This window comes from Salvelinus namaycush, chromosome 5 (assembly GCF_016432855.1).
Source record: "Salvelinus namaycush isolate Seneca chromosome 5, SaNama_1.0, whole genome shotgun sequence".
NCBI lineage: Eukaryota > Metazoa > Chordata > Actinopteri > Salmoniformes > Salmonidae > Salvelinus > Salvelinus namaycush.
Genome location: NC_052311.1, coordinates 26761980 through 26777039, shown reverse-complemented (window position 1 = coordinate 26777039; position 15060 = coordinate 26761980). Strand labels below are relative to the sequence as shown.

General features: G+C 41.6%; 1 protein-coding gene across 1 annotated transcript; it reads left to right on the top strand.

Moving 5' to 3' along the window:
• The first annotated feature begins 216 nt into the window (after window positions 1-216).
• On the top strand, window positions 217-14542 carry si:rp71-46j2.7. Its single transcript, XM_038992992.1, has 16 exons — window positions 217-1088; window positions 7865-7976; window positions 8635-8848; window positions 9229-9371; window positions 9941-10103; window positions 10238-10293; window positions 10555-10772; window positions 10988-11098; window positions 11248-11373; window positions 11857-11958; window positions 12042-12200; window positions 12378-12981; window positions 13092-13155; window positions 13280-13464; window positions 13586-13674; window positions 13860-14542. The coding sequence occupies exons 1-16, from the start codon at window positions 1056-1058 to the stop codon at window positions 13950-13952; spliced, it is 2472 nt and encodes an 823-aa protein (XP_038848920.1). The 5' UTR covers window positions 217-1055; the 3' UTR covers window positions 13953-14542.
• The last annotated feature ends 518 nt before the right edge of the window (window positions 14543-15060 follow it).

Here is a 15060-nt window from a genome sequence, read left to right as displayed (position 1 = left end):
GGCAGTAGCATCACTGAATGGCATGTAGTGTTACTCCTGGCTTCTCCCTGGTGTGGTTTCTCTTGAGAGCCAGCTGGTGTCTTATTCGTTGAGGTGTAATCTTAAGAGCTGGGTTGTCCTTGACAGTTATGGTTGGGCTCCAGCCAAAGTCAGCTGACTGGCGCTTGGACTGGGTGGGTGTAATCTATAAACTGGTGATAAGGTTCTAAACATGGACGGTGAGAAACTGCGACAGAGTCTTGTGGCATGAAGTCTGTGGCTTTTTACCTGGCTCAAAAAGCATATTTGAGCAGAATTTACTCAAACGAAGTAACTGACATCCACTTCTGAGAGGAATGCTAGGATTATCTGTTGCGAAGTGGATTACTTCAGGCTTCGAAATATACTCTTCGTTCTCTCAAGCTGGATGCTGGCCCGTTACCTGTTTGTGGAGCCAACTGTTTATAAAATGACAATCCTGCTCAAAGATTGATGTTGAACGTGAGTTTGACTGGGTGCCAATCTACACTGCTCCAGCAAGTAGACTGCAGAGTAGCAAACTCAACCCTCCCTTTTTAGAGAAATTAGCTGGAAAATGTTGGGTGAACTTTGGAATAAAGTACTAGGAAATAGTGGGTGCTGACATTAAGTCTGAGACTCGATCCTGCACTAGGGACATTGCTGAGAAATTCCTCCAGATAGCGGCAGCTGTTAAATGGGAGCCTATCCAAACTCATGTCATCAAGAAGTCAGAAAGCGCCTTAACTTTTCACAACTACACCGTTAAGACTTCGGGACATCAGTGCTGGCTGCAATATCCGGTTGTAATCCTGTCCTTGGGTTACTTTCACCAGCTAATGTAAACTACCGGAGTAGGCAGGCCAATGTCATGCTCTTTGTAGACATGGTATTGTCTACAATGTTCTTCAATGGAGGACACTCTTAATTTAGCTCTCAATGCCTCTCAGATTACACATGATTTACCCAGCAGGGTATGGAGTATCTAATTTTCCTTGGGCTGCTGGGAGTTAGGAAGTCATCCTTGGCATCAGCATTGCTTTAGTGACACACCAAATATGGTCCTGACTGGTGATTTACCCAAATCGTTGGTAAGTAACTTCAAATGTTTCAGCATGCCCTTTCCACTTCTGCATCATTACAGCTGAAATAGGAGGCATATGTGAGTCGTTTAGGTAACACCCATGAGGTCATTGGTGAGAGCTCAGATAAGCATGCTTTCAGTAGTACCACACCTTTGGACTTCTAAACTTTAGTGTCTTATGGTCTATTGCAGATTGAAAGAGAACCACACTAAAACCAATATTACAATTACTCACAGTATGGGCTGTTATGTAAGAGGCAGATTATTGCAGTAAGGTTATTTACAGGTGAAACTGGTTTGATCTGCCCTTAACGGGTGTCAACCTAATGTCAAAGAACAGATCCTGCTGATGGATCACATGGTTTTAGCAGATTACTCATCACCACTGGGGGCATATGCTCTGCTGCGGTTTCATAATCCTGTCCTGCTGAATGACGTCATTTACACGTCTCTGCTCGTCACTGAAATGAAATTAATGTGATTATGGAACCGCAGCATTGGTTTCAAATCAGATCGGTGACTTAAATAAATAAATACAAATATATATATAGCCAATGAGCTGCTTCACTACAGCACCTTAGAGTTAAGTAAACATGTAGGATCTGAACGTCTTTTTATGCACCGTTTTACCATCGCCAGTATGGTTCATGGTTACCTGCCAGCTCATAGAAATGGAGAGAGTGACATCATGTGGTGAATCTGTTATTTGCATTTGATCTATTCCCTTCTATACACTGTTGGTAGAATGGGTCACCAACAACAAAATCGTAAGTGGAGCAAAAGCATTCCTTGACATTTTGCATTTTATTTCTATGATAAATCTATAGTGCTCAAATGAAATTCCTTGAGCAATTTTTTTGTTTACAAATTTATATAATTTGTTTACAAAGTCTCATGACAACAAAACAATGGTCCTTAGTTTTTGGGTTATGATAAAGTAAGAGTTGTGCTAATGAGGTATCTTATTGAGAAAGGTATAGTTAGTGTGTAACAGATTCCCAGGATTTTAACTTGCTCACAAAAATATATTGCGGCCATTAAGCATACCAAATTTAAAAAACCATAGCAACTTTGGTTGGCCTGGTGATCAGTGGTCTCCTTCATGTTTCGAAGCTGCACTTGTACAACTGTTCATGTAGCCATAACACGTAATTGTTTTCATAGGTCAGCCTGTCCATAGGTCAGATCAGTGCCCAGTTCAGGCCGCACATCCTGAACAGTCTCAGATCTCTGTTTGGCACTACACTTGCAATTTGTGGTTAATTAAACAAAAATACAGCACAGGCTTGGATCCACCAAGGGGGGAAAAAGTGTCATTATGGTCGTAATATCCAATTAACTTTAAAACATTGATGGGAAAACATAAGGATTTTTTTTGGGGGGGGGGACAAAGAGATGTTATCCCCCCTGTATGTGAATGTACTACTAGACATGGACTTACATGGTATTACAGCCTAGCTGAGGTCAAATCAGATTTATTTGGTTCTCTCAATAGCTATTGAACCAAGCATGCCATGACTATGAAGAGTTATATTCTGAATCGGGTGGATGGAGAATAATCCACTTTGAAATAAAATATTTAATCTTCAACACCTCTTACACAAAGCGTGCCATTACTATAAAAATATATTCTGAATCAGGGGAAGATTTAAAAAAAAATGTTTTCCATTCCACACTGACTGAGAATATCCTTTTCAAAGTCATGGCATGCTTTGTGACCCCCTCCCTAAATAAAAAATAATATACGAAAGTATGTAGACACCTCTTAAAATTAGTGGATTCATTGCTGACAGGTGTATAAAATCGAGCACACAGCCATGCAATCTCCATAGACAAACATTGGCAGTAGAATGGCCTTACTGAAGAGCTCAGTGACTTTCAACGTAGCACTGTCATAGCATGCCACCTTTCCAACAAGTCAGTTAGTCAAATCTGCCCTGCTAGTGCTGCCCCCGGTCAACTGTAAGTGCTGTTATTTTGAAGTGGAAAGTGTAGGAGCAACAACGGCTCAGCCACAAAGTGGTAGGCCACACAAGCTCACAGAACAGGGTCACCGAGTGCTGAAGTGCGTAGCGAGTATAAATCGTCTGTCCTCGGTTGCAACACTCACTACCGAGTTCCAAACTGCCTTTGGCATGAACGTCAGCACAATAACTGAGAGCTTCATATAATGGGGTTCCCTGGCCGACCAGCCACACACAAGCCTAAGATCACCATGCGCGGCTGGAGTGGTGTAAATATCGCCGCCATTGGACTCTGGAGCAGTGGAAACGCGTTCTCTCAAGTAATGAATCACGCTTCACCATCTGGCAGTCCGATGGATGAATCTGGTTTTGATGGATACCAGGAGAACACTACCTGCCCCAATGAATAGTGCCAACTGTAATTTTGGTGGAGGAGGACTAATGGTCTGGGGGTGTTTTTCATGGTTCGGGCTAGGCCCCTTAGTTCCAGTGACGGGAGAGCTTAACCCTACAGCATACAATTACATTTTAGAAGATTCTGTTCTTCCAACTTTGTGGCAACAGTTTTGGGAAATCCCTTTCCTGTTTCATGACAATGACCCCATGCACAAAGCGAGGTCCATACAGAAGTGGTTTGTTGAGATTGGTGTAGAATAACTTTACTGGCCTGCACATAGCCCCTGACCTCAAACCCATCAACACCATTATCCCAGAAATCCTAGACCCACACCAATTTGCATACTGCCCCAACAGATCCAGAGATGATGCAATCTCTATTGCACTCCACACTGCCCTTTCCAACCTGGACAAAAGGAACACCTCCGTGAGAATGATATTCATTGACTACAGCTTAGCGTTCAACACCGCTCAAATCTCATCAATAAGCTAAGGACCATGGGTCTAAACACCTCCCTCTGCAACTGGATCCTGGACTTCCTGACAGGCCGCCCCCAGGTGGTAAGGGTAGGTAACAACACATCCCCCATGCTGATCCTCAACACAGGGGCCCCTCATGTACTCCCTGTTCACTCATGACTGCACGGCCAGGTATGACTCCAACACCATCATTAAGTTTGCCGATGACACAACAGTGGTAGGCCTGATCACCGACAACGACGAGACAGCCTTTAAGGAGGAGGTCAGAGACCTGGCCGTGTGGTGCCAGGACAACAACCTCTCCCTCAATGTGATCAAGACAAAGGAGTTGATTGTGAGCTACAGGAAAAAGATGACAGAGCACACCCCCATTCTCATCGACGGGGCTGCAGTGGAGCAGGTTGAGAGCTTCAAGTTCCTTGGTGTCCACATCACCAGCAAACTAACATGGTCCAAGCACACCAAGACAGTAGTGAATAGGGCATGACAAGACCTATTCCCCCTCAGGAGACTGAAAAGACTTGGCTTGGGTCCTCAGATCCTCAAAAGGTTCTACAGCTGCACCATCGAGAGCATCCTGACTGGTTGCATCACTGCCTGGTATGGCAACTGCTCGGCCTCCGACCACAAGGCACTACAGAGGGTAGTGCGAACGGCCCAGTACATCACTGGGGCCAAGCTTCCTGCTATCCAGGACCTCTATACCAGGCGGTGTCAGAGGAAGGCCCTAAAAATTGTCAAAGACTCCAGCCACTCTAGTCATAGACTGTTACTTTTATTTCTTATTCTTATCTGTATTTTTTTAAACTGCTTTGTTGGTTAGGGGCTCATAAGTAAGCATTTCACTGTATGGTCTACACCTGTTGTATTCGGCGCATGTGACTAACATTTGATTTGATTTGAGCCGGGCCTAATCACCCAACATCAGTGCCCGACCTCACTAATGATCTTGTAGCTGAATGGAAGCAAGTCCCTGCAGAAATGTTCCAACATCTAGTGGAAAGAGGGGAGGCTGTTATAGCAGCAAAGGGAGAATCAACTCCATATTAATTACCATGATTTTGGAATGAGAAGTTCGATAAGCAGGTGTCCACATACTTTTGGTCATGTAGTGTATATACAGCAAATTCGGAAAGTATTCAGACCCCTTTACTTTTCCACATTGTTACGTTACAGCCTTATTCTAAAGATTATTACATCGTTTTTTTCCTTATCAATCTACACACAATACTCCATAATGACAAAGTGACAACAGGTTTTTGGAATTGTTTGCAAATTTAATAGAAATTCCCCACAGATCTGGGGAAGGGTACCAAAACATTTCTGCACCATTGAAGGTCCCCAAGAACACAGTGACCTCCATCATTCTTAAAATGGAAGAAGTTTGGAACCACCAAGACTCTTCCTAGAGCTGGCCGCTCGGCCAAACTGAGCAATCGGGGGAGAAGGACATTGGTCATGGAGGTGATCAAGAACCCAATGGTCACTCTGACAGAGCTCCAGAGTTCTTCTGTGGAGATGGGAGAATATTCCAGAAGGACAACCATCTCTGCAGAACCACCAATCAGGCCTTTATGGTAGTGGCCAGACGGAAGCCACTCATTAAAGGCACATGACAGCCCGCTTGGAGTTTGCCAAAATGAAACCTAAAGGACTCTCAGACCATGAGAAACAAGATTCTCTGGTCTGATGAAACCAAGATTGAACTATTTGGCCTGAATGCCAAGCGTCTGGAGGAAACATCATGCTGTGGGGATGTTTTTCAGTGGCAGGGACTGGGAGACTAGTCAGGATCGAGGGAAAGATGAACGGAGCAAAGTACAGAGAGATCCTTAATGAAAACCTGCTCCAGAGCACTCAACCTCAGACTGGGGAGAAGGTTCACCTTCCAACAGGACAACAACCATAAGTACACGGCCAAGACAATGCAGGAGTGGCTTTGGGACAAGTCTTTGAATGTCCTTGAGTGGCCCAGCCAGTGCCCGGACTTGAACTCGATCAAACATCTCTGGAGAGATCTGAAAATAGCTGTGCAGCGACACTTCCCTTACAAGAATGGGAGAAAGTCCCCAAATACAGGTGTGCCAAGCTTGTAGCATCATACCCAAGAAGACTTGAGGTTGTAATCAGTACCAAAAGTGCTTCAACAAAAGTACTGGGTAAAGGGTCTGAATACTTATGTAAATGAGACATTTCAGTTTGTTGTGTTTATTTTTCATAAATTTGCAAAAATGTAAAAAAAAACTGTTTTTGCTTTGTCATTTTGGTCATTGGATTGATGCGGGGAAAAAACGATTTAATGTAACATAACAAAAAATATATTCTATATATAAAAATGTGGATATTTGTCCATCCTCCCCAGAGAGAGATATATATATATATGATAGAGAGAGATAGATATTTTTTTTACACAAACCAAAAAGGTCCAGACGTCATATAGCATATACCATCTTCATAGTCATGGCATGCTTGGTTGAATAGCTATTGACGAGAGAAACCGGAATATCCAGTATAAAACACATTTTACCTTGGTCTCTGACCTAGAGGTCCAGAATTTAAGCACTCACCCAGGGGATCACTGGATTAAGCCCCAGTCCATCTGCTCCAAATTTGTGGTAGGCAAAAAAAACTCGTGGTTAAAAAGAAGTGAAAGAAATTGAGCCGGGAAAAATGTGATCTTAAATGTTTTAGTTTTGTTGTTTTCCATTCGCCTCTGAAAAAAGGTGGCGCATGCTACATCAGACTTACCTTTGTCAGTCGTTTTAAATTATTTTAGAATTTTAACAAATCTTGGCAAACTCAGTTGATCCAACTATGGCCAATAAATAGCATGCCATGCCATAATCAGTTGCAGATACCCAAAGAGTAAAAAGCATCACTCTGACCAATCAGTGCCCTCCTCTGGGTGCACTGTTTTTTTTTCTTCTTAATTTTTTGTTTTTTTTTAAGACAAAGGACAAGCAAGTTGAAAATGGCTTTTGCCATATCTCCATGAATTCATGTTTTTGTTGATAAAGATCTATATTTTAAGTCTGAAAAGCTACACGAATGGAAACTTCGTAGTGGAAGGAATGTTACTGGTGTCTTGTAAAGATAGAAAATGTACATTTGGCGCTTCTCTATCGCCATGATTCTTGGGCTTGTTTGGTATTTCTCGGACTGCGGACAGGTTGTGGCTCAAATAGTTTTGTGTTTACTATTTTGGCCATCAACCCCTAATTTCTTCATAAAGACCGGACGGGAAAGCGGCACTCAAACATACGATGTGGCTGAAGACAACTCATTTCAGGTAATTTAAATCGTTATATACATTTAATACGATTGACTAATCAATTGCAGTTGTTATTTTTTCGTCTGTCTTAGAAATCATTATCGCAACAATGTAACATGGCGTGAGCCATGCACGTTACTTCTGTTGATAAAATGACACAATGAAACAAGCTTATGGATCATGTCATTAATACCAGCAAACATTTTAATATTTTAACGGATTGTCAGTCTGTGATCTATTACATATCGTTAGACCATGAACGATTACTGTTGTCTGGTAACTTAGTTGTGGTGTCAAGTGACACTAAACTTATGACAACATTTTAATGACATGTTCTTGACACCGACCTCCTCATGCCCTATAAAGCTGGTGGAAAATTGTCCATATTTTTGCTAGTGGACGGGAAATAAGGTGAGAGTTGAATATACACACTGGCAATGAAAGGGGTGCTATGACAACAACCGAGAAATAATGGTGTCCCTCATGGTGTAGCCATACACAAAGGTGAAGCTCTACCTAACATGCACATTACTCTTTGTAGTTTAGCTGGTTTATTGCTGTGTACACATGCTATAGGGACTGGACTTGTGCCATCTTTCTACTTGGTTTAATCTACATGGTAAGGAATGAATGATGTCAAAACACTATAGTCCTTTCTGATTTGTTTTTCAGGAAACACTAAAGGATGAACATTTAGGTTGTGGTGTGACTGATACAAGAAGCACTAAAGCTAAAACATCACAGGAGACACAGTTTCCCCATGTGAGGAGGTCTCTTCAGCAAGGTGTGTAGTTGTGCTCAGCATGAGCTGAGGGCCTTACAGAATTTGCCATTCTAACGTAGAACGTTTTTGTAAATCATCCTGTCAGGCTTTCTTCCAGGAGGAAAGATTTGTAAAGAAGTGTCTGTTCTTAAGATCAGTTAGTGACAAGGACGAATAACTGAAACATTTTGTGACGAGATTCTGCCTTTTGTTTTAGTGATATATGGTCAGCCAAATGTAGGTCTCTATTCTGCGACAATTGAATAGGACAGCAAATGTGGCTGCAGACATATCTGATGCTACATGATCTGGGAGGGGCTTGGGTATCAAAGATGTTGGGGGAATAGACATTCCACACCCTTTTCAATGTGCTATGCTTTGGAATATGGAAAGTGGAGGTTTTACCAAGTTGTGGTTGTGTATGAAAGAGGAAATGGAACAACTTAGTTTGCATATTTTGTATACGGCATACTCAGACAGGTTTGGACTGTTTTCTGTCAGGAAGTTGTTTTGACAATCCTGCTAAAATGAACACAGTTCACTTCAAACTGCACAATATGTAAGTACAATATGTAGCCTAGCTTATTGCTTACAATACTCAGGGCTCTTTTAAATTTCTGTTTTTTTTGTCCATGGCAGCTGTTTTGCTTTTGGGTTGATTTTGAATGTGTGTTCTCAGTGTTTGAGTGTGCCTACGCCCAGCTAGTCCTCCCCTGGTACTGCGTCCCTGAGCCCTGTGACAGTCAGCTCCTGCACGAGGTGCTGTGGAGGGAGTTTGACCAAGTCATTGATCAAGTCATCAGCAGAGGCAAAGACTTTGATGTCTGCGCAGCAAGTGTGGGCTGCATTCGCATCCTGACCCAGCACCTCCATAGTGCCAAACAGTCTGATAGGTAATGCGGCTCTCCTGAAGTCACTTGTAGAATAGGTATTAAGTTGCCGTTCTCCAGCTATATCACTTGCCTATACTGTTGAATTGGTTTATGTATATTTTAATGTTTAGGATAAATCATTATCAAAGTTCTGAAATTCAAACTTTTTTATTGGGTATAATGCATGTTTTTGATAGTTCCCTAGCTAGGTCACAATCTATGTATGTTTTCACATGTTGGAACAATGACCTGTATTGAGGTGATAGAATTTATCGCTAATACGTTTGTAATGCTCTGTCCTAATGTCATTTATCTACAAAGTAATACTCTGTTTGTCATTAGTCCAAAAAGGCTTTTTTAAATTGACTTTGTCTCTGTCTGTTTGGCTCTCTCTGTCTCAGAGAACCATTGTTCAGCTCTAGGGGAGAGGAGGTTGAAGTTCTAAGAGTGTTCTCTGAAGCACTGGTGCGAAACCTTTTCCCTCAGTCTCTATGGGGACTGGCAGTCAGCCACTGTGCCTTAAATGAGATTGTTGCCTTAAAAGGTAAACCCCACAACATAAGCCTATCAGTGCCTCAGTTCTCTCTCATTGCTCAACTTTTGAAAAGGAGAATAAATTAGCATCAAACATGATCATTCCATCATGGATAGAGATACTGCACATACTGTGCTACTACTAAAATAAGGGCTCTCCTTAGAGGGAAGCTAAAACAGTGTGTTATCATCGAAACCTACTGATAATGGTTAGTGGCCTTCGGTGGCTCTGATCACGGGAGTCGGTGAAATGAGTTGAACAATTACATTTGTGGCTTAGTAATGGTAAGGGATTTTACTGTTGTAGATAAAATATTAACTTCTATATTCTGCATCTGTAACTTTTATTGGATTAAATGAGCCTTGAAATGTATCACCACTTTTTTTTGCCCGGGAGACATGGACAGTGGGGGATACTGGAGGTGTCCATTAGTATAAAAGTGAAACCAGTGGAAAGTGTCACAGTAATTCTGAGACTGTGTGTGTGTTTTTCCTATGTATATTGAACATGGCTTTGTCCTACCATAAGACTTTATTCTGTATAGCCCTTCACATTGACTTTGTCATCCATGCCCTCAGTGCTGGACCTGCTGGTGCGGTGGCTATCAGACCCTGACAACCTCAACCAGCTGGTGGTGAGTCAGCTGGTTGGAGTGACCCCCAAGAGCTCTGTGGAAGATCTGTGTGAGTCTAACTCCGACAGGGCCTCTCCAGCTACCCTGGAGAGCCAGGCTAGTGAAGCGTGAGTGACCCTTTTCTTACCAGGCTGCTTCTCTTTTTTTGTCTTTGGTTGACACGCTTCAGTGTTGTTAGGGTGATGTGCCGAGAACACCAATAAATAAATTGTGCTTTGATTTTGTTTGGTTGCCATTTTAGAACACTGGAAGAAACCGAGAATGCTCAAACCGGTGACGGCAAGTCCAAAAAGAAAGGTGTGGGTGTGTTTATTTGGAACAATAACTAAATTGAAACACTTTGTTTGGCACAAACAGCATTCAATGGACCAAAATAAAGTTAATTTAGTTTGTGTCCAGTTGTTTCTGTTTGTGCCGTGATGTTTTATTTAGATTTTTTTATGTTTGTTTTGTTTCCCCTGTGCCTTAAGGTTATTTCAGTTTGCAGTCAACTTGTGACACAGTAAAGGCCACGGAAATGTGCAAACTTAGCTAATTGGATACGTGTTGTTTTTCCAGCCAACAAATTGAAGGAAGGCTGGTCTAAAATCCTTGACAAGATGAAATCGAAGAAAGATAAAAGGAAGAAGATGAAGAAAAAGGAGCAGGTGCTGGTGGTCAGAGCCAAGTCTATCCAGGATTGTCCATCAAAGGAAAGTGAAGGTAGTAGCCGGGAGTGCTCCATCCAGAGCCAGCAGGACCCCGACAGCGTAAGGACACTGCACCAGATAGAGCAGGTCTGCAGTCAGCACTGCACTATTCACTCTGCTCTAATCTTTTTCATAGGAAATGTTATAGATTTTTATCAATTTTATTTGATATATTACAGACAGTACATGTTTTGCCATCTATCCAATAGAAGATAAACATGAAAGCCTTATTTCTGGATGCCCTCTGAGGTTGAAACGTAACACGGCTGACGTTAGATTTTGTAATTGGTTTGGTTCACCAGGAGGATGGTGATCTGGAGAGCTACTTGACCAGCGTGCAAGAAGAAATGATGGAATTCAAGCTGTCATATGAGATGTGGCGGGTTGGCCACTGGGCTGTCAGCGTCCCTCATGTGAGTCACAAATCACACACAAGTCACTGTGGAATGCAACTACTGCTCAATATGAAAGTGAGTTTTGTGAAGACATGTCCTTGGTCGTTCTGTTATCTATTAACGTTTGCGCCAGAATGGTGTGTAAAGTAAGATGTTACTGTCTGCAGATGGAGAGGGAAAACGAGGGGCTGTGTTTTACAGTTCACCTAGAGGAGAGGGACAACCCTGAGAACCTTCACTGGGACGTAAGGAAGACCCAGACGGACATCATCCATTTCTGCAACCTATGGCAGGTTAGAGATGGATGAAGAGGGAGATTGTATTGTTGCAATTGTGTTCCACTAGGTACCATTTTACTATGTAACCTCATGGCCATTGAAATGAGGTAAAGCCACTATGCAGTTTGGTATTGAATCAGTGTAAAAGGTTTTTGAGAAATGGGACCAATGCATCCAGTTACATATTTATAGAAGTGTAACCACCCCTACAGAAAAACACAGTGCTGTTGTCAGAACAGACTGCTGTAGGAGTTTGGAATGCATCAGATACTGCACTGTTTAATTTCATCTCTGACATCTTATGGATGTTGTACAATTAGATTGCATTGCAGGTTCTAATAGTCTGAGTGCACCCTCTTTTGACAGTAGTCTCTTTTGACAGTAGTCTCTTTTGACAGTAGTCTCTTTTGCATCCTCTATGGAGCCATATCATATAATTATGTCACACATCATCATTCTTAAATATCTTTCATGGTTTGTGTGTTTTTTGTTTTGTAGGACTCTGCTAATTTACCCTCCCTATCCGTGTTAGAGGCAAGCACTGAGGGTAACAGCGAGGATTTTAGAGAAGCCAGAACGTCCCTCAAGCTCTTCTTACAGGTACACTGGCCCACTTCAGACACGAGCAGAAATGCACATGGTATAATAAAAAATGCATGTCTTAATCTCCATGCCCTCTCCAGGAGCTGGTGTCTGATGCTCTGATGGGCCACACTCAGCCAGTGTTTCAGTTTCTGTGTCCTCTGGACAAGCTGCTGAGTGAAGAGGAGCATGTGGGAGGAGTGTGGGGTCTCCTCAGTGGCCTGGCCTACTTCCTGACCCCAGGGCAAGAGGAAGATGAGGTAGGCATTTTAATTACATGTTGAGCATGGCCTTCAAGATCATCTTGTATCACAATGGGTCACCACAAATGGCAAATAATGCCCTCTGCTGGTGCATTAAGAGATCACAGCAGCTGTGAATCTTAAGCAGTCAGTCCGTATTTGTAAAGGTATTGCAATGCACATTGCATTTTTCAGGACAAGCACAACACTCTTCAAAGAGGGACCAAATCAGATGATTCCAACACAACTGAGAATGCAGACCCAACTGCAACTGAGAAGCTGGATGAAAACATTGGCGAAACAAGGGATATTTCTCCTTCAGAACCAAATTCCATTGAGTGCTGCAGAGGTAAAGCAATGGTACCAGTAGAGAAATCAGACTGTTTGGTTAATGCAGGCAAAACAGAGGACAAAATAGAGGAATCGGAGAACCCTGTAACTTCTCACCTAAAGATGATCAACAAAGAGCTATCCAGATCAGAGGAGTGTCTGGCCCAAACAAAATCAGACAACCCTGAAGACCAGACCAACTCTGTCTGTAGGCCGCGACATTTCAGTCAAAATGGAGGCTCGCAATATGACCTCGCTGACAGTCCGTCATGGTGTTATTTAGTTGGAAAGTCAAATAAAAAGGAGAAACTCACTTTCAAAATGTCAGGAGGGATCCACAGGAGTAAAGGAAAGGACATGGGGAGTCAGTCAAAATTAGAAGACTCGCAGTGTTTGAAAAAGAACCAATCCAGCTGGGAGCAAATGGAAGCAACCAAAGCCATTTTTGATTTGTTGAAAGCAATATCTGGTTAGTTTTCACTTCCTAATTTGTTTGAAATTGTAATTTTGAATGTTTTTATATTTGAATCAGTCACCTGTAGTAGTGTGTAATAATAAGCGCCCTACTTTTCCCTCCAGGTAATTCCATCCTCCTGAACATATTTGATGCGATTCTGAAACCCGTCATGCCGATATTGAAAAAGTAAGAGGTGAAATATTCTCCCATTTTCCACTGCAGTCCTGGTTCGTCATAGTGACAGAGTAATAAGATGATCTACATTTGGCCTTTTGAGAATTCCAGCATTACTTTTTATAATCTCCTCTAGGAAAGTGAACAGCTTCTTAAATAAGATGAACCCAACGGATGCCCAGATGGCCTCCTATATCGACAACCTATGTGAGAAACAGTGGCCTGAGGGCTCGCCAGAGATGACCAGCCCTAAACCCCACCGCAACAGTGAGGAGAAGAACGAGACCAAAGACCGAGCTCAGCACCTCATCAATGCCAGATGTACAGGATATACACACTATTTTTCACTCTCATCAACACAGCTGCTAGAGTTATGATTTTCATTCTAAGATGGAGATGTGGGAATTGTCCCAGTTCACTAACATCATGTTCTCCATTATAGATTCAAACTATTTGATCTTGAAGAAGACCGATATGGAGACAGTGTTTAAGCTCTTCCAGGACTGTGAAGAAAACAAGAAGCTGGTCTATGTGAGTGTTTAGCCTCTTGAGTTTCTGTGGCGAGCACTGGAAGAGATGTCAATGTCCTCATTAATGTTGCAGCGCTCGCTCTCTATATTTGATGTTTGTCAAATGTCATAAAAATATGTCTAGACTTTCTTGTACAGTTTGGTAGAAACATTGACTCAACTTTTGCTTCTCTTTATTTTCAATAGATGCTGCTTTCATTCCTTTTGAGAGAGCTTCTGCCGGGCGAGGATGCCCTTAATGTGAGTGCCATAACCCTGCAGAAAGTGAACGCCAACTAACTCATTTTAAGATGTTCACAGGTCATGCTTTTAAATGAACTGTAGTTCTGATGTTTTAGAAAATTAAACAATTTATTTGATTGGTTGTCATGCCTTAACAGTCCCATTTTAAGTCTACACTTGGTTGGAGTATTATAATAAAGAAATCTTATGATACATTTCCAGAAAAGTATATTTTACCTCATACATTAAACATGCTGTGAATCATGCCTATTATTTTAAATGTATCATATGTTGACTATGAAATAAGTTGACGTGTTATGTATTTGGCAATATCAGCACAATAATGTGAGGTTATTCAAGTTAAAATATCCTCTACCAGTGTAGAAAATAGAAACATTTGCTATCAAGATGTTAACGATGTACTCCATTGTCAATCTCAGAGGGGGCATAAATGTACTTTGATTTCACTGGTAGGGACACATGGAGCACTTTGAATAAAATGTTGAAGTTTTGACCTAAAGGTTTTTGAGCACTTTGAGCACTTTGAGCACTTTCATAGTTGATGGGGAGATGTGTTAAATAAGAAGCATTTGAGGAAAGTTGTTCATATTTTGTTATTGGGTTTTGAGAATTTCCAGTAATTACACACGCACATGCCTTCTAAAAGAAAGCTTGCAAAGACACTGAATTTAAAAATTAAGTGCCTTGTTAATAAAGCTCTGTTATATATATTAGATTTTCCTTGCTTTGGCTGCGTTTACACAGGCAGCCCAATTCTGTTATTTTTTTTGTTGTCCAATTTTCCTTTTGACCAATCAGATCAGCTCTGAAAAAGAGCTGATGTGAAAGATGTGATATGATTGGTCGTAAGACCAAATCATGGAGAAAAAAAATCTGAATTGGGCTGCCTGTGTTAACACAGCCTCAGACATATGCCTGGTATGCTTTAGATTGTGTGGTAGGTATATTCTGACTGTTGATTCTTCCAGTCCTGCCATATGGGATTAATGAGTTTTAACGAGTTTCTCTATGTTGAGCATTTTTATGGTCACAAAAAAAATGGATAATTAAAGTAACTGTTTAGATTTTCCAGATGTCTATGAAATAGAACCTTAGAATATGAGTGAAAATGTTTTCCTTCCCAAAAATGTAAGAATATTAAAAG

What these genes read in the sequence shown, in the direction of transcription:
- si:rp71-46j2.7 (XM_038992992.1), top strand. Translation starts at nt 1,056, where the DNA reads ATGGTCCTGACTGGTGATTTACCCAAATCGTTG. An exon ending in GGGCTGTCAGCGTCCCTCAT is followed by an intron (nt 11,099 to 11,247) that starts GTGAGTCACAAA and finishes TACTGTCTGCAG; the next exon opens with ATGGAGAGGGAAAACGAGGG. An exon ending in CAGGGCAAGAGGAAGATGAG is followed by an intron (nt 12,201 to 12,377) that starts GTAGGCATTTTA and finishes TGCATTTTTCAG; the next exon opens with GACAAGCACAACACTCTTCA.